At 52.4% G+C, this 22697-nt stretch overlaps 2 protein-coding genes across 3 annotated transcripts; one reads left to right on the forward strand and one right to left on the reverse strand.

Moving 5' to 3' along the window:
* The first annotated feature begins 60 nt into the window (after positions 1-60).
* CAP1 (cyclase associated actin cytoskeleton regulatory protein 1) lies at positions 61-14222 on the forward strand. 2 transcript variants are annotated; one of them, XM_058820008.1, is made up of 13 exons: positions 61-112; positions 6032-6144; positions 6347-6447; positions 6839-6916; positions 9126-9269; positions 9358-9443; positions 9941-10046; positions 10138-10309; positions 11201-11376; positions 11564-11687; positions 11790-11872; positions 12341-12484; positions 12848-14222. In XM_058820008.1, the coding sequence occupies exons 2-13, from the start codon at positions 6051-6053 to the stop codon at positions 12929-12931; spliced, it is 1392 nt and encodes a 463-aa protein (XP_058675991.1). In that variant the 5' UTR covers positions 61-112; positions 6032-6050; the 3' UTR covers positions 12932-14222. The 2 variants fall into 2 exon arrangements, with proteins under 2 accessions (XP_058675991.1, XP_058675990.1); XM_058820007.1 differs by lacking the exon at positions 61-112 and adding an exon at positions 5012-5031.
* On the reverse strand, positions 14120-20449 carry PPT1 (palmitoyl-protein thioesterase 1). The gene is made up of 9 exons (XM_058820009.1): positions 20344-20449; positions 20010-20119; positions 19158-19285; positions 17917-17987; positions 17132-17234; positions 15648-15738; positions 15457-15555; positions 15226-15297; positions 14120-14915 (listed from the first exon to the last, which is right to left on the reverse strand). Exons 1-9 carry the CDS (start codon positions 20441-20443, stop codon positions 14793-14795), a joined length of 897 nt encoding a protein of 298 aa, XP_058675992.1. The 5' UTR covers positions 20444-20449; the 3' UTR covers positions 14120-14792.
* Positions 20450-22697: the final 2248 nt, after the last annotated feature.

The following is a 22697-nucleotide window of genomic DNA, read 5'->3' on the forward strand; positions in this document are numbered from 1 at the left end:
CCGCGCCGCGCAGCGCGCCGTGCGCACATCCGGCGCGCGGGGCGGGGGCCGGAAGCGGCGGGCGCGGCGGGGCTGGGCGGCGCCGGGAGCGGCGGAGCGGGAGCGGCCGGGGGTGAGCGCCGGGCACCGGGCACGGCCCGGGTCCCAGGGTCCGGGGGTGGGAGCGAGCGAGCGAGCGAGCGGGCGGCACCGGGCACGGCCGGGGATGAGGAGCTGAGGGTGGGAGTGAACGGCACCGGGCACCGGGCACGGCCCGGCTGAGGGTCCGAGGATGGGAGTGAGCGAGCGGCACCGGGCACGGCCCGGCTGGGGATGTGAGGGTGGGAGTGAACGGTGCTGGCACCGGCCACCGGGTACGGCCCGGGCTGAGGATCCGAGGGTCCGTGGGTGGGAGTGAGCGGTACCGGCACCGGGCACGGCCGGATCTGGGGGCGGTACCGGCGAGAGTGAGCGGGCACCGGGACCAGAACCGGGCACCGGGATCAGAACCGAGCACCGGGATAAGAACCGGCCACGGGGTCAGCACCGGGCACCGGATCAGGACCGGGCCCAGCCCCGGGAGCAGTACCGGGACCGCAGGACCGGGGCCGGTGGGCGGGAGAAGCCCCGGCCCGGTTGATGGGGGTGGCTCCCCCAAAGGCGGCGGTTTGGGGTGAATTTGGCCCAGAACGGCGCAGACACCCCCGCAGGGCTCTCTCGGTGACCGGGGCTCACCGGGACGGGCAGGCGGGGCCGATCCGCTTTTTGGGGATTTCTGTTCTCCCACAGCCCGGGCTCCCTCTCCATCCCCCGGGCGGTTCCCGTTCCCAGCCCGTTGCCGGTTCCTCCTCTGTGTCGTGCCTGGGATGGGATCAACGTGTGATTCCAAAGCGTTCCGTGCCGGCCAAAAGGAAATTACAATAATTACTGGATTGTTTGGCAAATCCCGGGGTTCTGGAATCCCCCCAGGTGCCCTGAGAACCCAGGGATCCGCGGCATCGGGGCACTGCTGTGTGTGCCCGTCCTGTTCCTGTGTCCCTGCCATATCGCTGAGCTCTCTGAAAGCCAAAAATACCCCAAATTATCCATGCAGAGAGTTCAGCCGAGCGGGCCGTGCTGGGGTAGGCACTGAGGGATCCTGAGCATTCCCAGGCTCAATATCCCAAATTATCCATGCAGAGGGTTCAGTTTGTGCTGGGGCAGGCTCAGGATTGATGCTGAGCACTCCCAGGCTCAGTATCCCCAGTTATCCATGCAGAGGGCTCAGTCTGAGCAGTGCCAGGCTCAGGATTGATGCTGAGCACTCCCAGGCTCAGTATCCCCAGTTATCCATGCAGAGGGCTCAGTCTGAGCAGTGCCAGGCCCAGGATTGATGCTGAGCACTCCCAGGTTCAGTGTTCCCAGTTATTCATGCACAAACCCTCAGTCTGAGCAGTGCCAGGCCCAGGATTGATGCTGAGCACTCCCAGGCTCAGCATTCCCGATCTGCAGCTCCCTGCTGCGCCCAGCCCTGCTCAGAGCCCACATCCTTGGTTACCTCCCTGCTGGATTCATCACCCTGGCAGGCAGAGGAAGTGAGAGGAGGGTGGCAGCTGAGGCTGGCAGGCACAAACCTCCCGATTCAGAGGATTGTGCTGAAAACGGAGCCTTTGCTCCAGCGCTGAGCTTTAACCCCCTCTTAACCTGTGAGCAAAACACCAAATAACATTTCCAATGGCTTCAGGAGGGTTTGTTGTATGGGAAAGCTGGAGCAGGGGCCAGATGGATTTTTATTTTTTTTTTTAAAAGCACTCTTGGTTTTCTAAATCGAGTGGATCTGAAATAGCAGGAGCAGGCAGCACGGGTTCTGGCGCAGTGTCAGCAAGTATTGTTGGATAGAAACAGCTGAGATCTCTGTCCTGGCAGCTGCTGGGACCAGCAATAGCTGTCTTGTGTTCATGGCAGCTCCTGACCACTGGCTAAATTCAGGCTTTTGACTCCTGCCTTGAGGAGCTGAACTGTTTAAAAAAGAAAAAAAAAATAAAAATTCTCCGGGCTTTTGGCAGATATAAACGTTGGAAATCATCTGGTAGCTGATCCCCTGAGATATTCCAGTGTCAGCTCAGAAATAAACTGTGGTATGTTCCTAATTTAGTTGTCCCATCTTTATTTCTTTTGCCTGTAGGAACAGGAAGTGGCTGATGCAAATGTGGTGGTGCTGACAGCAGAGTGTCGGGCTCGCTGTGAGCACGGGCGTAGGTTTGGCTTGCTTTGCCTATAAAACCAACATTTGTGTCTTCCAGAACGTCTCAGGAAGGGCTCAGGTTCATGTGCTGTCTCAGGCAAGGAAATAATTTCATTTTTTCGGTGATTTTCTGAGAATTTGCTCGCTCTGAGGCTGGGACAGGCCAGCTCCTTGATGTTCCCCAAGCTCCTCTTGCTGGGATGTGCAGGGTTTGGGGTAAATTATGTTTTTAGCAATAAAATCCTTTTATTTATTGCTCTGCTCAGCCTGTTTGTGGCACAGCCTGTCCCAGGCTGAGATGGGAATAAAGGGCAGTTGATGGCTGAACAAATGTGCTGTGAAAAGGAATGGCCCCTCTGGCCCTGGGTGAAACTGTGTTTGCTGCTTCTGCTCCGCTGCTAATCAAAGTTCAATTGAATTGGAACGAGATTTAAATTTAAATCCTGTGTTGATGTCCTGGAAGGGAGAGCTGGGAAAGCCTCCCTCATCCATCTGGAGCAGAGCAAAAATGACTCCTGGATGATCTGTAGAACAAAAAGAAATATATTTTTGGGTGGTCTGTGTTCTCATCTTCCTCTTCAGAGAAGGGAAACAAAATCTGATAATTTGCACTGAGATATGTAAAGTCATTTTGTCGCTTTTTATTGAATTATTTTATATTTACAGGCCAGTAGACAAAACACTGTCTAGGTGCAGTCCTGTGTGCTTGTTTTTATTTTCCTTGCTGAATGTTAATCTCTGATTTAGGTACAGCTCAATCTTTTTATTTCCCTCCGTGTGGGTACCCAGGCAGCAGAAATAACTTCATCCACAGGGCAAAGAGCACAGGGAGGGTGAGTCAAGGGGAGGGACTGGCATCTAGGACTTTGGGTTGCCTGCACTTAGCTCTCGTTCTGCTGCCAATTTACCGACTGACTTATCTTTTAAGTTGCCCTAATGCCGCCCATTAAAAGGAAATTAAAATGAGTTCACCATCTGCCCGGCAGCAGCAGGTTTGCAGAGCTGCTGAGGGGCACTGGGGGTTGATGGATAAACAAGGCAGGACTTGTCAAATGAAGGGAGAGGGAGCATGGCAGTCCCAAGAAATGCTGATTTTGGGGATTTTGGGGTGTTAATCCCACCCAGAGCTGAGGGATGTGCTGCTCCTGCAGCTTCCTTTGCTGCCAGGGGTAGGAAGCAGTTTTCCATCTGGATTTTCCACCTGGTAATCCTGATCAGAGCTGCTGGGGTAGGAAGCAGTTTTCCATCTGGATTTTCTGCCCAATATTCCTGATCAGAGCTGCAGTTTGCCCCTGCTGGGGTAGGAAGCAGTTTTCCAGTTCTCCATCTGGATTTTCTGCCCAATATTCCTGACCCAAGCTGCAGTTTGCCACTGCTGGGGTAGGAAGCAGTTTTCCAGTTTTCCATTTGGATTTTCTGCCCAGTAATCTGCTCAGAGCTGCAGTTTGGGCAGTGGGGCTGATCAGATTAGAGCCTTGCCGGGGATCAGTGCTGCAGAGCTTTGTTTGAGTCAGTTTGATTGGAGTTTGAGTCAGGCTGGTTTTTCAGAGAGCTGATTTCAGGCACAGCCTGCACTGCTGTGTGCTGAGAACAGGACTGCTCTTCACAGCATTTTCAGATTGTTCTGCTCAGGAGACCACAGCTCTGTGCAGCCCCCAAAAACCTGTAAAAACAATAATAATTTGGTTGCCAGTGCAGTCAGGTGCTTTGTTAAGTGTTAAATTTACCCAGTTTTAACTGGTGGCTTTCCTGGTAGTGCCAAGCAGAGGTGACAGTGGGGTTTAAAACAAGACCATGGGGCAGAGCTTGAACAGATTTCTCCTCCAGAGCACCTCTCTGGATGCCCAGGCCATGTAAAATGTGATTTAAGTGTTGCAGCAGATGGGACTGAAGGCCAGAGAACAGATTCTGCTTGTGCTGGCAGGATCCACGTGTAAATCAGTTTGGAGAGATCACTGTGATGACATTTCCAGTGTTAATTTTCTGATGGCTGGGGAAAATACTGCTCCGGGTGCCTGCTGCCCTGTCTGAGCATGGCACAGCCACCCTGGCAGTGGCTTTTGGGGGAGAAATCCCACATTTTGTGAGCCAGCTCTGTCCTGGCTGTGCTCCCAGGGGAGCTCAGGTTTTTGGAGGGCTTGGAATTAATGATGCAGGGCTCCCAATGAAAGATGCAGGGCTGGAATTAAAGATGTAGGGCTGGAATCAAAGATGCTCACAGTCGAAGATGCAGGGCTCCCAATTAATGAAAGATGCAGGGCTCACGGTTGAAGATGCAGGGCTGGAATTAAAGATGCAGGGCTGGAATTAAAGATGCTCACAGTTGAAGATGCAGGGCTGGAATTAAAGATGCTCCCAGTTGAAGATGCAGGGCTGGAATTAAAGATGCAGGGCTGGAATTAAAGATGCTCCCAGTTGAAGATGCAGGGCTGACAGTTGAAGATGCAGGGCTGGAATTAAAGATGCTCACAGTTGAAGATGCAGGGCTCCCAATTAATGATGCAGGGCTGGAATTAAAGATGCAGAGCTCACAATTAACGATGCAGAGCTGTTCATTGCTCTGATGCCGCAGAGTTTCAGCTTCTCTGGACTCTTTTTTGGTGTATCTGGAAGCCATCCAGTGGGGTTTGTGCACAGTGTGTGCCCTGGTTCAGCGCAAACAGAGGAGGAAGCTGCTTCTCTCCCTCCTCTCCCTGTCCCCGCAGCAGGGCTGCCTCTCCTGCTGCAAGGAGGGAGACAAGGGTGGAAAAAGGGCCTTGTTTGTCTTGTGACACCAGTGCTGGGCTCGTGACTAACGCTGGGTCTGCCCCACATCCTCTGGGAATGAGGTGAGAACGTGCACTCTGAAGCAGCGGGGCTGGGAGGGCTGGTGAACAAAAGCAAAACTCGCAGTGAGAACTCGAGGTTTCCTCTCGGAGGGGATCCAGGGTCAGCTCAGCTGAGCAAACGCTGCCTTCCTCTCTGGGGGTGTTTGGGGAAGGATCTCCCCCTCCAGACAGGGCTTTGAGCCTCAGCAGGCTGCAGAGGGAAGCTGTGTGCCGGCCGCCGTGGTGATTCATGCTGTAAAAGCTTTCTGATGAGTGCTGATAAGATAGAAATGCCCCAGTGGCCGTGCTGCTCCCTGCCTGCGTTCCCTGGGCACTGCTGTGCAGGGAGCCTGACCCGTCTCGTTGCTCGGTGCAGAGCAGCCATTAATGGAAAGTTTCTGTGACTTTTAAGACTTTTTCCAGATGACGTGCAGCCAATGGCTGGCGTGCCCGGGCCTCTTTCCTGTGTGGTGGCTGCAGGGGAAGAGCCGGGGCTGTTGTTGCACAAGCAGCTCTGCTGCCTCAGCTCGTGCAGCTGCCAGGGCGCCTCAGGCTCTGTGCTGGGGTGGTGCTGAGCTCACGGATGCTCCTGGGAGCAGTTCAGGACTCCAGGAGGTCCTTGCAGATGCATTTGGAGACTTAAATTCACTACTTTTCACCTGGAGAGTGTGAGCTCCCAGCAGAGCAGTGACTGTGTGGGACTTTGGCCAGAAGCTGACTGCACTGAGAGCCTGGGCACGCCTTTGTGGTGTCACTACGAGGTTAGAAGGTGGAAGTTTCATGTGCTTACACATGTAAGGAGCCCTTAAATGGAATAGGAACTATTCGGGAGCGAGTGTGGCAGCAGCAAGAGGCTGTTGTGTAAGCCAGCTGTCTGTGTAATGGCAGGGTGCACTGCTGGCCATCCTCAGGGTGCACAGCCGGGCTGGAATGGTTCTCCTGGAACTGGTAGAGCTTGTAGCAGCCAGCCATAAACCCTGTGTGGCACCTGGGGATGCAGTAACTGCGTCCTGTTGTGCAGGTTGTGGACAGCAGCAGACATGGAGAGGCTGGTGGAGCGCCTGGAGAAGGCTGTGGAGCGCCTGGAGAACGTGTGCCAAGGCCCTGGCATGTGTGGGGATTCCTCTGCCAAAGGTGAGGCCCAGGGCACCCCCAGGGCACTGCAGAGCTGGCACAGGGCTCGCTCTGGGGCAGCCAGGCTGGAGGGGGCTGCCCATGGAGATAAAAATTGTGGCTGCAGCACTTCCCCAGCCTGGGCTCAGCCTCCTGCAGGTGGGGGGTGCTGTGGCAGCCTGGGGGTGCTCCTGGTGATCTCTGTGCTCTGGCTTTCCCACAGGAGTGGCTCAGTACGTGCAGGCTTTCGACGCCCTTCTGGCCGGGCCCGTGGCTGAGTACACCAAGATCAGCAGAGAAGTCGGTGGGGATGTGCAGAAGCACGTAAGGACCCTGTTCCCCCTCTGCTCCAGGGGTGCTGCCTCTCCTTAGGGCTGCAAGGGCCAGATTTGCTGTCAGAAGCTGCATTCCTCTAGCACTGCGTCCCAGGACCTTTAGAACCCCTGAGGGTTCAAAGCAGATGCCCAGATAACTCCAGGTTGCCACCTACACACTCAGGGTGAACCAAACCTTCTCCTGGAAATCCTGAAGTGCCTGGCTGTGTCCAGACCTCCTTCAGGAGGCCTGAAAGCTCCCCAGCTCCCTCTGCTGAGGTTCCCCTGGGGATGGGTTCCTCCAGGAATGTGTTTTGGGTTGGTGTAGGTGGTTCCTCACAGCTGGGGTGGTTTGTTGTGTTTCACAAGGGAATCTCCCTCATGTTTGTGTCTGTCCTCAGGCTGAGATGGTCCATGCAGGCCTGATGAGTGAGAGGGCTCTTCTGGTGGTGGCATCCCAGCATCAGCAGCCAGCAGAGGTGAGTGTCCCTGTCCTGCTCCAGTTCCTCTTTTGGCCCAGCTGTGAAGGTGTTCACAGGGGTCCCAGGATGAGGGAAGAAATGGGGATCTGACTCCATGTCTCAGAAGGCTGATTCATTATTTTATCATATATATTATATTAAAACTATACTAAAAGAATAGAAGAAAGGATTTCATCAGAAGGCTGGCTAAGAATAGAAAAAGAATGGAATGATAACAAAGGCTTCTGTCTCAGAGTCTGAGCCAGCTGACTGTGATTGGCCATTAATTAGAAACAACCACATGAGACCAATCACAGATGCACCTGTTGCATTCCACAGCAGCAGATAATCAATGTTTACATTTTGTTCCTGAGGCCTCTAAGCTTCTCAGGAGGAAAAATCTTAAGGAAAGGATTTTCCATAAAAAATACCATGGCTGCAGCCCAGCTGTGACAGCCCAGGTTCCCCCAGCACTCACAGGCACCCCTGACCCGAGGGCAGAGGTTTCTGATCAGGGGTTTCTGATTAGGGAATTTCTGATCAGGGGTTTCTGACCAGGCATTTCCCACACTCTGAGGGCATGAACTGCTCTGGGTTCTCCCCAATACTGGGCAGAACCCTGGATGTTGGTTCTGGGAGCTGCAGAGCTGACATTTCCCAGTTGTTACAGCAGCTGTGGGGCTGTCAGCTCCCAGCCTCTGTCTCCAGTTTCACCTGGCACCAGCTCTGCTCAATCAGTGCTCCCTGAGAAGCTGCAGACAGGAGCTTGTCTGAGCCAGGAGCCACCCTGGGATTTGTGGAGCTCCTGCTTTTCATTATGTGATGCTGCTCAGAGACTTTCAGGCATCAAAACTCCTCCAGGAGCAGAGCAGACACTTGTCTCTGCTGAATGGCCTCTGAATAATGGCCGGGCTTTTAGGATTGATTTGTCCTTAGCAGGTAATTTAACACTTTACCCTGGGCTGCTGCTTCTCAGCAGGATGTGTGCCTGAGAATCTGATCCTGAATGCATTGGCTCTTCCCTGCTGAGAACTGTATTTTCCTGAGCAACAGGATCCCACCTTGCTTTTCTCTGCAGTTATTATCTCACTCAGTCGTGCCTTCTACTGTTACATTGTGGGAGCTGGATTGCTGTGCTCCTTTCCTGTTCACTGCAAAATAGATCTGCATTTTTTCCCCCAAAGTCAGCGTTGGAGGGTTGCTCTGTTCCACCAGGCTTGCTGGGATGCAGCTCTGTGTAGCCTCTAGCCTGAGAACCTGCTTACAAATCCCACGGCCACGTTATTTAAATAAAGGATTATGAACAAAGAGCAGCCTTAATCTAGGGTAGCTCTTTGTGCAGGTTGTCTGGCAGGAGTCTAATTCTGGAGCAGCTGGTTTAAAATGCAAAATGTGTGAACTCTCAGTGCTTGTGCTGAAGAATTTCCCCATCCTGGGACTGGAATGTGCTGCTGGGCTGGAGCTTCTGAAAGTGTGGCCTGGCCAGCAGTGCTTGGGACCTCTCAGTTTTCATCTAAACAGAGATGAAAAAGCAGCAAAAGCAGAAGCTGAGGTTTTGGAAGGCAAGTTTTGCCCAAATTTGTCCCTCTCTGCTGCCACCAGCAGGAGACTCTCACTAAAGGAAGGAAAAGTTTCCTCAGAGGCATCTCTGGAAATGTGGAATTGGCTCTTTGCTGTCTCTGACCCCAGAGCACTTCTGGCACTTCCAGTCAGCATTCCAAGGGAACAGCACACAGGAACAAACTTTTACCATCCAAGTAGTGAAGGATTGGCTCAAGAAATAGCTGGAATCCTCAAATGTGGCTTGGTGGGGGTGACCTTAGAAATTGCAGGGACTCTGGTTGAGGATGGGCTGTGGGTGCCAGCACCCCTTTCTCCGAGGGTTCATGGAGGAGAGGAAAAATTCCACAAACTGTGTTGGAACAAAAGAACCCAGGAAAGGCAAATGCTATTTCTGTCCTCGTTACTAACAAGCCCTGTCAGTGTCTCCTGGATTGAACATGAGTCACAGATCTTGGCGTTCTCCCACGGCGCCGATCCGATGGGAGCAATGACTTCAGCTGGAGGAGCTGACTGTGGGACCAGGCCTGGACAGGAGCTGCAGCAGCCACTGCTGCCAGCTGGAGTCTTGTTCTGAGTCCCCACCAGCTCAGCTGTGCAGCCATTGCAGAGCCTTTCCAGTGCTAATTAATCTCTTTAATTGCCCTGTCCCCGTGTGTGTTTGCAGAACGCCTTCTCAGAGCTCCTCAAGCCCATCTCGGAGCAGATCCAGGCTGTGCAGAACTTCAGGGAGAAGAACCGTGGCAGCAAACTCTTCAACCACTTGTCAGCAGTCAGTGAGAGCATCCCAGCCCTGGGCTGGGTGGCCATGGTGAGGATTCCATGGGAAGGGAATTTCCTTGGGCTGCTCGGGAGGTTCTGGAGGGCTGCTCAGTGCCAACGTGTTCTCTCTGCCCTAGGCTCCAAAGCCTGGTCCTTACGTGAAGGAGATGACTGATGCTGCCATGTTTTACACCAACAGGATCCTCAAGGAGTACAAGGATGTGTAAGTTCACCTTTTCTCCCAGGGCTGGTGTTGAGCTTGGCCAGCTGGGGCTGTGTGAGTGTTCACAGGGGTCTGAGGATGAGGAAGGGATGAGGATCTGACTCCATGTTTCAGAAGGCTTGATTTATTATTTTATCATATATATTATATTAAAACTATGCTGAAAAAATAGAAGAAAGGATTTCATCAGCAGGCTGGGTAAGAATAGAAAAAGGAGTGATAACAAAGGCTTGTGGCTTGGACAGAGAGTCTGAGCCAGCTGACTGTGATTGGCCATTAATTAGAAACAACCACGAGTCCAATCCCAGATGCACCTGTTGCATTCCACAGCAGCAGATAACCATTGTTTACAATTTGTTCCTGAGGTTTCTCAGCTTCTCAGTAGGAAAAATCCCAAGGAAAGGATTTTCCATAAAAGATGCCTGTGACAGGGCTGCTCCAGCATCTGCCCACAGCCGCTTCCCTCAGCCTTTAATTCCTCGTCTTTGTGTTCTCAGAGATAAAAAACAAGTGGACTGGGTGAAAGCTTACCTGAGCATCTGGACAGAGCTGCAGGCCTACATCAAGGAGTACCACACCACAGGGCTGACCTGGAGCAAAACAGTGAGTGCTGCTGCAGCAGGGAGCCTGGGGAGGGTCAGCGGGGCAGGAGCGGGGCTGGTGCCAGCTCCTTTCCTCTTCCCTGCTCTTCCAGGGTCCTGTGGCCACAGCAGGGGCTAAAGCAGCCCCTGCCCCCCCGGCTGGGCCTGCACCCCCACCTCCAGGGCCTCCCCCTCCTCCTGCCCCCGTGAGCTCCAGCACGGACGACTCGGCCTCGCGCTCGGCGCTGTTCGCGCAGATCAACCGGGGAGAAGGGATCACCTCGGGTATGTGGGGGCTCAGCGAGGGAGGGACTGCTCTGCTGCTGCTCCTGCTGCTGCTCCTGCTGCTCCTGCTGCTGCTGCTCCTTGTTTTCCTGCTGCCCCTCAATGCACCTGCTTAAAAAAGACACAAAAACCCACCTGGCCCCACTCCGGGGCTGGCGCTTTCCCAGGGACAAATGTGTGGGGTAAATGTGGGGTAAATGTGGAGGGTAGCAGCCCTAGAAGGTTGATGAGTAGGAGGAAGATTATGAGGGATGTTATAGGGCTCATTTGTGTCCTTTTTTGTCTTGGGGTATTATTGGTTGTTTTGTGACTAGGTTGATAAACCATAGCTGGAGGGTTGAGAGTCAGTAATTCATTGATTGTCTAGGGAGGGAAGTGAGAGAGCTGGGAATGTTATTGAGATGAGGATTGTCACCCTCATCTGGCAGGTGAGGATTGTCCCCCTCATCATTGTCACCCTCATCTGGCATGTGGAGCAAGGCATGAACTTGCAGCTGTAAACACCTGAGGCTGAGCCCTTTGATTCCCTGCATCTTTCTGGTGCAAAAAGTGCAATTTGGCAGCTGTTGTTTGCACAGAATTTGCCCTTTTTTGTGTTCCCTGGTGAGCACATCAGTTCAGGAGGTGCTGGGCTCAGGGCTTTTCCCAGCTGCAGAGTGGAAGAGCTGTGCCACACTCTGGTTCTGTGGTTCATGTTGTGTTCTTGTCATTATTGCAGCAGCATTTCCTGCTTCCTCCTTCCCTTCCTGTCACTCACACTTAGCCCCAGCCTCAGGAGTTTATTTGTGTTTTAACAAGTATTATCTTAGCTAGGATAACCTCTGATGCCTGGTGTTTGGGGAGCTGCATTCCTGGAGGAGAGCTGGCTCTCAGCTTTGCCTTCTCTTGCAGGCTTGAGGCACGTCTCAGATGACATGAAAACCCACAAGAATCCAGCCCTGAAGAACCAGGGGGGCCCCGTGAGAAGCGGCCCCAAACCTTTCACTGCTCCCAAACCTGCCTGTAATGCAAACCCCTCCCCAAAGGCACCTCCTTTGCTAGAATTAGAAGGCAAAAAGTGGAGAGTGGTGAGTGCCTGGTGCTGGCAGGAGTGGGTTGGAGGGATGGGAGCTTTGGAGAAGCAAAGGGGGCTCTTCTGGAGAACTTTCTCCTGAGAGGAACCAGCCTGAAGGCACCTGATTGTTTTTAAAGGGATTTTCATGGATTAATTGCTCTGCATTCAGAAAATGAAGTGTGTTTCCCCTGCCTTTTCAGGAAAACCAGGAGAATGCCACTAACCTGGTGATCAGTGACACAGAACTGAAGCAGGTAGCATATGTTTTCAAGTGCACAAACAGCACACTCCAAATCAAAGGCAAGATCAACTCCATCACCCTGGGTGAGTGGGGAGAGCCCTGGGAGCTGCTCCTGCCTGCTGGTGTGTGTGTGCAGGAGCTGGGGCCTCCAAAACCTCTGTGCCCTGATCTGCTTTTCTTTGCAGACAACTGCAAGAAGCTGGGTCTGGTGTTTGATGACGTGGTGGGCATTGTGGAGATCATCAACAGCAGGGATGTCAAAGTTCAGGTGAGTAAAAGTTCTTGTTCTCTCTCCTGGCCCTGGAGCAGTTGTATTTCCAGACCAGGAGTGTGCAGCTGTGGAGAATATCCATGAAACACCATCTGTCCTTTGGGAAAGGGCTGAAATTTGTGCCTTTGAGCTGTTTCAGGGTTTGGGTAAGAGCTGAGGCTCTGTGAGGTGGAAAGCACATTTGGCTGCCAAAGCAGGAGCACAGCAGCAGGGTTTATTCCAGTTCAGTTTGGGCATCTGATTTGGGATGGTCAGTTTGCCCACGTTTTGTTCTAAAGAAATCAGAGCAAGAAATTGGGGAAAATCACAAACAAAAACTTTGGATTTCTGCTAAAGATGGGAATATTTGAATCCTGTGCAGTCGTCACGGGGAGGGCTTGGAGTCCAACCTCTTGCCTTGAAAGAAAACACCCCAAAAATGCTGTGGCTGTCCAGTTTAGGCTAATTGTGCTCTGGCCCTGCCAGGTCATGGGTAAAGTGCCAACGATTTCCATCAACAAGACAGATGGGTGCCACGTGTACCTGAGCAAGAGCTCCCTCGACTGCGAGATCGTCAGTGCCAAGTCCTCGGAGATGAACGTGCTCATCCCCACCGACGGGGGGGACTTTGTAAGTGCAGTCCTTTGGGAGGTGGAAAACTTTGTAAGTTGGCTTTGGAATCCTCCTGCAGCCTGCTGGGGGATGCAGGAGTTGTGTCTTGATAAAGCTCTGAAGGGAGTCTTGGTTACTGTGGGGTTTGGAGGTTGTGAATGATGATCTGATTTATAGAAGTAGCAAAAATACCTGTAAATAAGATTATTGCTGGTTTGTGAGAGCTGCTTATTTCTCAGGACCTCTTGGGGGCAGAACAGGCACCAGTGATGGTACAGGACAGCACAAAGCTGAGAAAAGAAATGCCTGAAGCAGTGGGAGTGGTTGCTAACTCAGCCATAAACTGATTTTTGACAACAATTCTCTGTTTTTACCCTCCAGACTGAATTCCCTGTCCCAGAACAGTTCAAGACAGTGTGGAACGGTCAGAAGTTGGTCACCACTGTGACAGAAATTGCAGGCTAAGCCGAAAAGCTCCAAGGCTCTCACCCTCCCCTGGCCCTGCTGTGGGACAAATCTGCTTTCAGATGATTTCTCTTAGATTTCTTGTACCTTTCTGCTCTCAAACTGCTTCTCTTCTACCCGAGAGACACAGCTGCCTGCCATCACTGAGGTTCCTGTGCCTGGGGCTTGGGGTAGGTGGTGGTTGTCACCTCTCTCAGCAGGAAGGTTCTTTTCTCTCTCCCCTTGTCCCATCTAACTGCACCAATCGATCAGAGTCTCGGTGAACTCCACAGCCAGTCCTGGCAGTTGGCTTTCAGAGTGTTGTTTTTGTATTGCCTTTAAGCAAAACTGGTCCACGTGAGAGGAATGTTGTCCCCTTTTTTACCAAGTGACAGTGTCTGTCAGAGGCCACAGCACCCAGCTGTCCTGGGCAGCTCCTGCAGGCTGCTCCCTCCAGCTCTCTGGAGCAGCTGCTGCCACCACAGGACACGGGAACGGTTTTGTCGGACCAAAGGCTGAGGACCTGGGCCAATTCCACCCTGATTTCTCTTCCATCATTCCCACTAGCTCAGTGCATTCCTGATTGTGCCATGACAGGAGGCTTTCATGCCCCAGTGCCACAGGAAGGCTGCAGTGGTGCCACCAGGGCCACCCAGCAGTCTGGCTGGTAGCTTGGAGCTGAGCACCTCTCATTCCATGAGCCCTCCACCTTCACAAGGCAACCTCTGCCCCAGGGCTTCCTTCCTGGAGCAGCTGAGCTCAGATTCAGGCTGCCAGGATGGTTTTTCTCAAGCTGTGCCCTTCCCCAGAGGAAGGAGCTGCTCCATTCCAGGTCAGCAGTGCAGAGCTGTAAATACCAGAGTTGGATCAAGTCGGTTCATCACTCTCTTCCTCATCTGCAATCAGCCCCCTCTGAATCCTGTCCTTTTTCCCCTCCTGTTGCTTGGCTCTTTATTTTGGTGGAAGCTTTGTAGCCTCTGTTCCAGGGCCCTGGAGCAGAGTGATGGATCTCACAGTACTGTACTGACCCACAAAGGGAGCTGCACGTGCTTTGACCTTCATTTTTCCAACGCCTCGGGTGGCATAAGCATATCTGAAATGCATTTCTTCTGTAAAGTGTCAATGTTCTTTTTCTCTAGTACAAAACTTGCAAAAAACAAAAAAAAAAGGAAAAATTATGCAAATTTTTTTTTATTTTGAAACTGTCCTGTGACTTGTACTTGTCTTCTCCTGAGGCTTGTGAAAAAAACCTTTCTTATGTACTTAAGATTATACAGAAGATAGAATAAAGTTAATGCCAACTTGCTCATTACTGTGGCTCTTGTATCATTTTTGAGGGGGACAAGTTCCCAGGAATACTTTCCCAGAATTTCCTCAGCTCCCCTCCAAACACAGCAGCTGTCCAAGCTTTTAGTTAGTTAGTTAGATGGCAAGTTCTTTATTGATTTGTTGTACAAAAGAGCATAAACCAAGGCATTAGTTGAAAACTGTTCAAGGTGTTAATACTGCTGAATTCTAAACCCTCTTTATTTTCCCAGAAACCCCAAAATTTGGCCTTTTCCCCCCTGCTGAAGCAGGGGCTGTGACATGATTGCCCTGCCTACCATGAGAGTTTTGCTGATCCCTGCATTAGTGAGCTGGGTTAATGCTGCCTGCAGGAACAGGGGGTGGAGAGCAGCTCTGAGAACTGGGGTGGATTCACCAGGGCTGTGTCAGAGTCAGGGCAAGGCTCAGCCCAGCTGGGAGTGCAGTTCCAGCCTGGCAAAGCCCCCTGAACCAAAGCCCCTCTTGTTCCCCTCCCCGATCCCTGCAGGCCTGCATGCCCCAAGGGCTGTGCACAGTGGCTGGTGTGAGTTACAGTGAAAACCCTGCCCAGGGAGCTTCACTGCAGGAAGGGGAGGATGGTGCTGTCAAACCACTCTTCTGAGAAGTGCAGGTGATCCCCCTGCACCCCCAGGAACACCAACTTCCCCGCCTTGTCCATCTGCTGCAGCCCCAGGCGATCCTGTGGGGAGAATGGGGAGATTCCAGCTCTGCTCTGCTCCTCCAGGAGGGGAAAAGGGATTCCAGGAGCAAAGCTTGGAGCAGAGCTCATGAGGCACTGAGGGGACCCTGGGCCAGGCAGGAACCTCCAGAGTCACTCCCTGGGTTCCACCAGTGCCAGGAGTGGCTGCAGGGAAATGTCCCCTGCAGGGAAATGTGCCCCCAAACCAGCAGCTCCTGGCAGGGGAGGCAATGCCCCAGGAGTGACAGCAGCAGGGCTGTGGGACCCCAGGGACAGGAAAGGGGACACAGCAGAAGCCCCCAGCACTCACCTCTTTGTACAGCGAGGTCTCCTGCAGTGGGATGGTCTCCTTGGCTTGGCCACTTTTGTAAAACCCAAACCACTGCATAGAAATGGATAAAAAATGAAGGAGCAGCTGCTGAAGGAATGCCAGGAGCCAAGGGGGCTTCCAGGGCAGTGTCAGGCTGGGTTTGTGCCCAGGCTGCCACCAAAGGACAAACCAGAGACAAGGAAGCCCCAAGAGCTGCCCTGCCTTCCTCACCTCAGAGATTGGAGGGTCCACCATGGTATCATTGAGGAATTTCACCATCACAAACTTCTTCAGAGCCATCAGGTTCTTCTTGTAGGTCTCATTGATGCCCTGGATGGAAGCAGAACACATCCAAGCCACTGCAAAGCCCAGAGAGAGGGAAACTGCTCAGCCTGAGCCCTCAGAGGGCAGAGTGTCCTTACCCTCTCCTGGTTGATGTCAGCCAGGAAAATGCTGTTTTTCCTGTACTCCTCCTCCTTCAATGGGTCATGCCAATACTCTGCCTGCACCAAGCTGCAGAGGGGACAAAGCAAAGCTCAGCCTGGAGAGGCAGAGCTGCTCCTGAGCCTGCCCTGGGGTGTTTTAGTGTTTTTTTATTTGGCATGTTCAGTGTTTCATTTGTAGTCTTGTAATCCCTCTGTATTTTCCTCCCTCTGTCTTTAGAGTGGCACAGACTTGTCTTTTATTGTTATTCAGTTTAGTTAAGTGTCAGTTTGTTTGTTTGTTACCTACCTACTCCCTGCCGAGTTTCAAACCTCCTACCCCTTTCCCCAGAACCTTTCTCACTCTCCCTCAGTGTTGTATCCTTCCAAACCCATTAGTTTACTTAAGCTGTTCTCCTGCCTTGCAATCCTTCACTGGTGTACACATTGTATTCCCTGCCCTGTGTTCCACCCCCAGTTCTCCTGATTAAAGGCTGTATCCTCCCCTGAGACCTCCCCGTTTATAAGCTGTTGTTTGCCCTCACACTATGTATGCCTCAACTAAACCCCAGCCCCTGATTTTTTATCATGCTCACCTCATGACTCATTTTCTCTTCAATTATCCAACCCAAACTTCTGTCATTGGTATCAATAAATCCCCCTCTAGCAAACCACCCATTGCTCCAAGCACTTCCCCCTGAACCTGACCATGAACTTCAGCTTCTTCCACCAATTTTCAAGCCCGTCCTTCCTAGGAATCCCACTAATCCTCATCTCAAAACATTCCCAGCTCTATTACCACCCTCCCTAGACAATCAATGAATTACTGACTATCACAGACATCTTTTATGGAAAACCCTTTCCTTAGGATTGTTCCTCCTGAAAAGCTTAGAGGCCTCAGGAACAAAATGCAAACAATGGTTATCTGCTGCTGTGGAATGCAACAGGTGCACCTGGGATTGGTCTCATGTGGTTGTTTCTAATTAATGGCCAATCACAGTCAGCTGGCTCAGACAGAAAGCTGAGTCACAAACCATTGTTATTAATTCTTTTTTTATTCTTAGCCAGCCTTCTGATGAAATCTTTTCTTCTATTCTTTTAGTATAGTTTTAATGTAATATATATCATAAAACAATAAATCAGCCTTCTGAAACATGGAGTCAGATCCTCATGTCTTCCCTCACCCTGAGACCCCTGTGAACACCATCACAAGTAATCAACTCTCAACCCTCCAGGTACGATTTAACAACCTAATTACAAAATAATTAATAATACCCCTAGAGAAAAAAGTGTTGTTCTCAGTTTGGAGCCTGGGATCCAGGACTTGGGGAGTTTTACCATCAAATAAAGTTAAATAAAGTTAAATAAAGTTCCCCCCCAGGCCCATGCTGCTGCCTTTTGTTTCTGTGCTGAACCCCCACTGGCAGCTGGGAGTCTGTGGAGCCCAGAAGGAGGAAAACTGGCAACACTGGGGATGTACTCACTGCTCCTGCACTGCCTTGCTGTAGGCCCCCAGGTCCAGGGTTCTGCGGATCCAGTCGCACAGGTGGGAGCTCTCCCCGGGGCAGCGAGGGAATCCATAAACACCTGGGCAGGACAGAGCCAGAGCCAGAGCCAGTCACCAACCTGGGCCCTCCTGCTGCACAGGAGCCTCCTCTTGCACAGCAGGAGCACAGTCACCCCGGGGATCAGGCAGATTTTGGCCCTGCAAGATCTCACACAGCCCCTCCTGCCCTGAGCTGGGGCACAGATAAGGGATGGGGGTGCTGGGGGTTCCCCACTAATCCTCCCTCTCTGCTACACACAAACAGCTCCAGGAGCTGTGGGATTCTCAGGGCAGAGTATCTGGAATTCACTCTTAAATTCCTTTTTACAAGTCCCTCTCCTTGGGGCTTTGCAGGGAAATGTCCCCCCAAACAAGCAGCTGATTTTACAGTCAGCTTCAGGATGCTGACTGTAAAATACCCTCGTGACCCAGAAGGTTCAGTTTCACAATTTTCACAATTTCTGTAGGAATTTCCTCACAAAATAACTCATCCCAAGAGCTCCCAAGGTGGGTAAGAATCCTACCCAGGCAGAAGACAGAGGTTCCTTTCCACTGCCAATTAAGCAAGATCAAGATAATGAAATCAGCAAACACTAATTGGGCCAAAGACATCACCAGATCCAGCCAGGAACAAAGGGACAATTTAACTGGTGAGAAAGTGATCAGAGTCTAGGGAAGAGCCCCCAAAGGTGCCCAGGAGCTGTGCCAGGGGGCAGACACTACCTTGGTGCTGTCCTCCAACGGAGATGAGGCTGAGCATGGGAGGAGCAGGGCACCTCTGGGCCACAGCCCTCCTGTGGAGAAGAGCAAGGACAACACAAATTCACAGAATTCTCAGAATCACCGGGTTGGAAAAGACCTCAAAGATCATCAAGTCCATGCCCCAACCCCTCAGCTCACCCCTGGCACCCAGTGCCACATCCAGGCTTTGTCAAACACCCCCAGGGATGGAGACTCCAGCACCTCCCTGGGCAGAACATTCCAGAACTTTATCACCCTTTGTGTAAAAATCTTTTTCCTGATATCCAACCTAAATTTCCCCTGGTGCAGCTTGAGGCTGTGTGCTCTCATTCTGACAGTTCTGTGTGGGCTTGCCAAGGGACTTGAACCCTGCCTGGAAGAGCAGGAAAACAGAACCTGCCCCCTTGGAGCACTCCTGTGTCACTGTGATATTTTATGAAAAATCCCCTCACCAGGATTTCTTTTCCTGGGAAGCTGAAAAACCTCAGTTTCTTCATGTTTTCTCCTCTGGAATGTGGTCTGGAGATTGTTTATCCAAACATGTGAATTGTTTTTAATTAATGGCCAATCACAGCCAGCTGTGTCGGACTCTGAGTCTGTCACAGGTTTTTATTATCATTATTTTCTTGCCTTCTGATGTCTCCTTTCTCTTTCTTTAGTATAGTAATATAATATAATATAATATAATATAATATAATATAATATAATATAATATAATATAATATAATTAATATAATGTAATTAATATAAGATATTATATGATATGATGTAATTTATGTAATTAATGCAATGCAATGCAATGTAATGTAATGTAATATATATCAGCCTTCTGAGAACATGGAGTTAATTCTCATCTCTCACTCATCCTGGGGACCTCACAACACCACAATCCTGCTTTCAGGAATTAACATTTTGTGTCTGCTGAGCACTTCTAAAGGGCTATAAATGAGGATCTGACCCCCCCAGAGCCCCTGGGCTGGAGCAGAGTGCAGACTTACAGGAACTGTGAGTCTGTGCAGGTTCTGTGTGGGCTTGGGCACTGCTGCAACACTTGCCAGGGGATTTAACCCTGCCTGGGAGAGCAGGAAAACACAACCCGCCCCCTTGGAGCACTCCTGCCTTTAGGAATTTAACATTTTGTGTCTGCTGAGCACTTCTGAAAGATCACAACGGAGGATCTGAGCCCCCCAGAGCCCCCGGGCTGGAGCAGAGAGCAGACTCACAGGAACTGGCCTCCCTGGGAGAAGCCCATGGCGTTGTAGCCGCGCTGCAGCTGCGGGTCCCGGGCCAGCTGCCCGCACACGTCGCTCACCTGCGCGTTGACGTTCATGAAGAAGCTGTTCTCCACGTCCTGGGGACCAGAGCAGGGTGCAGCATTTGTACCTGTGCTGGGGCTGCTCTGAGCCCTGCAAACGCATCGCTGACATTTGTGGTTTACAAAGAGGACCCGAGCTTTGACGGGACAGAAGTGAAATTCCTGTTCTGAGACTTCTCTTCACCTTCACTTCCCTTTCCCCTCCTGCTCTGGCTGGCAGAGCTGCCCCACGTGGGGCACATTTCCCCAAACTTCTTCTCAACTTGAATCCCTTCAGATTTTGTTCAAAAAATTAAAAATCAGAACCCAGAATCTCCAGAACCCAGAAAACCACCTACATTACACATTATTATTTAAAGAAATTCCACAGCACTACAAAATCCTGTCAAACCCCATGAAGGTGCAGCAGTGTGCGATTGATTACACTGAAATAAATGAATGTTTGCAGATGAAGGAGCATGGCCAGGGATAAATCCCTGCCTCAGCACAGCCTCCCACGCGCTACCTGCACTGGTTGAGTGTGCTAATCACTGGATTTGCATATTAATCCAATTTAGGTCAGGGATTTGTTTTCCCCCAGTGCTTTTCTGCAGGCATTAGCTGGACTTTATCGGGTTCTACCTGTCAGAGCTGTTTACCTCAGCGAGAACAAAAATTGGCCGGGAAGCAGGGCAGGAATCCCGCTGGAATCCTGTTAGAAGCACGGGCTGCAGCCCTCAGCCCCGCCCACCCGCAGCCCCGCGGGTGACACGCGGCTCACCTGGATCAGGCTGCTCCCGATCTTGAGCGACAGGACGTAAATCCCGGGGATTTTCTTCTCCACCAGTTTTTTGATGTAGCCCATGCTCACCGGATTGCAGCAGCTGTCTCCTACAAGAGGGAACACCGGGATGCGCCACCACGCCACGGCCCCGAACCTCCACAGACAACCGCCAGCCCAGCGGCCACGGCACCGGGAGGGGCAGCACCTCCCGGTCCCCGCCGAGACCGGCTGTCCGGAGGAGGGGGACACCGGAACGAGCGCCCCTCGGTGCTGCCCGGTTCCCGGCCCAGCCCCGCCGCCCCCGCGGCCCTGGCGGAGGGTCCCGACTCACCCATGCCGTGCCAGATCACCAGGGGCGCGGCGGCGGCCGCGGGGCCCGGGCACAGCCCGAGCAGCGCCAGCACCGGCACCGCCACCCTGAGCGCCGCCATCTTGGCCCGTCACATGACCCGCCGGCGGCAATGGAGGGGCGGGGCCTGGGGGCGGGACCAATCAGGGGCGTGGACCACGAATGGGGCGTGGTTTGGCGATTGGGGCGTGGTCTCGAGGCTCCCAGGACTGAGGGTTCGAGTCCCGCCGGTGCCGATCGCGCCCAGAAATCCCAAATTTGCCCAAATTTGCGGCCGCATCCCGCTCCTCCCGGGACACGCGGCCGGGAAAGCCACGAGGCCGCTGCCTGCGAGCTGCCCACGTGGCGCTGCATCCTCTGTGCCCTGCCGTGCGTTGGGAATGGGCTGGGCACACCCTGGCTGTTTCCTGCTCCGGCGGCGGGCGCTTGGCGCTGCAGCCGCCAGGAAGTTTTTCTCAGCGCCGAGGGAGGAGAAGCCTTCATCGGCCATTCAGCCCTTCCAGCACAGTGCTGTAAAGCACTTCCCGTTTCCTCCCAGGGGATGCTGCTCCCGGCCCCTCCCCGGTGCCTTGGCTGCAGTCCCGCGGTTGTTTTGGTCCTTCTCAAGTGGCCTTGGCAATAATCAGCGTGCCAGGGGCGGGCATCAGCACCAACACGTGGGTATCGCACATCTCTGCCCTCCCTGGCACCACATCCTTCCCTTTCCCTGTCCCACGAGCAATTCCTGCAGTTCCTCTGCAATTCCTGCTCTCCCCTTTCTTCTGCTGGAAGTTAAGGGGCGAAATAAAGGCTTAAAATCCCCCCCTATTCTTGCAGGGAGGTGAAATAAAGGCTCAAAATCCCCCCCATTCTTGCAGGGAGGTGAAATAAAGGCTTAAAATCCCCCCCATTCTTGCAGGGAAGTGAAATAAAGGCTCAAAATCCCCCCCATTCTTGCAGGGATGTGAAATAAAGGCTTAAAATCCCCCCATTCTTGCAGGGATGTGAAATAAAGGCTCAAAATCCCCCCCATTCTTGCAGGGATGATGCTAAGGGGTGAAATAAAGGTTTCAAATCCACCATATTCTTGTAGGGACATCCTAAGGGGTGAAATAAAGGTTTAAAATCCCCCCCATTCTTGCAGGGAAGTGAAATAAAGGCTCAAAATCCCCCCCCATTCTTGCAGGGAAGTGAAATAAAGGCTCAAAATCCCCCCCATTCTTGCAGGGATGTGAAATAAAGGCTCAAAATCCCCCCCATTCTTGCAGGGATGTGAAATAAAGGCTCAAAATCCCCCCCATTCTTGCAGGGATGATGCTAAGGGGTGAAATAAAGGTTTCAAGTCCCCCATATTCTTGTAGAGACATCCTAAGGGGTGAAATAAAGATTTTAAATCCCCCCATATTCTTGTAGGGACATCCTAGGGGGTGAAATAAAGGTTTAAAATCCCCCCCATTGCTGCAGGGACGTTGCTCAGCCCTCCAGGCAGCGTTCCTGCAGTGAGGGAAGGGACAGAAGCACATCCCTGGATAAAGCCAAACCTGCTCCCAGCAATGAAAGAAGAAAATTCCTTCCCTTGCAGTGAATCGAGACACAGAGCCCACCCCCTGTCGCAGAGAAAATGTGGTGGTGGCACCTGGCCAAGCAGAGCTGGGGACTGTTCTGGGGGCAGGGATGAGTCAGAGCAGGAAGAGCTCCCTGTGGGACCCATCTGGGCGGATCTGGGGATGGGGATGGGGAGAGGCAGTGCTGAGTGGGCAGCTCTGAGCCAGGCAGGGAAAGCTTCCTGAACTCAGCAGAGAAATGCCAAGGGAGGAAATGTCTCTGCAACAAGATGGGATGTGGCAATTCTTCCCTGGGAGGGCGCAAAGCCCTGGCAGAGGTGCCCAGAGCAGCCCCTGGATCCTGGCAGTGCCCAAGGCCAGGCTGGTCAGGGCTGGGAGCACCCTGGAACAGTGGAAAGTGTCCCTGCCGTGGCAGGGTGGCACTGGAGGGGCTTTGAGATCCCTTCCAACCCAAAGCACCCCATAATTCTCTGATTCTCCACGTCTGGAGTGGAGCAAAGCTCTCTGCTGCTGGCAGGAGCCAGGAGCACAGGATGGGATGGGCTCACACCATCAGTGGTCACACAGAGACAAAGGGAAGGGTGACACCCTGAGCTCTGTGCTGTCCCCCAGCACCCCCAGAGTGGCTGGGACAATTCCTCCTCCCTCTCTGCAGCCCTCAGCTGTCACCCTGATTTTTTAAGATTTTCCAAACCTTCTGATGTTGACATTCTTGTAATGAACTTCCTCATACACCTCCTGTAAATAACTGATTGTTTTGCATTATTTTTTTTTATGGAGGAGGAGAAATCT

Source organism: Ammospiza caudacuta, chromosome 25, assembly GCF_027887145.1.
Source record: "Ammospiza caudacuta isolate bAmmCau1 chromosome 25, bAmmCau1.pri, whole genome shotgun sequence".
Taxonomy (NCBI): Eukaryota; Metazoa; Chordata; class Aves; order Passeriformes; family Passerellidae; genus Ammospiza; species Ammospiza caudacuta.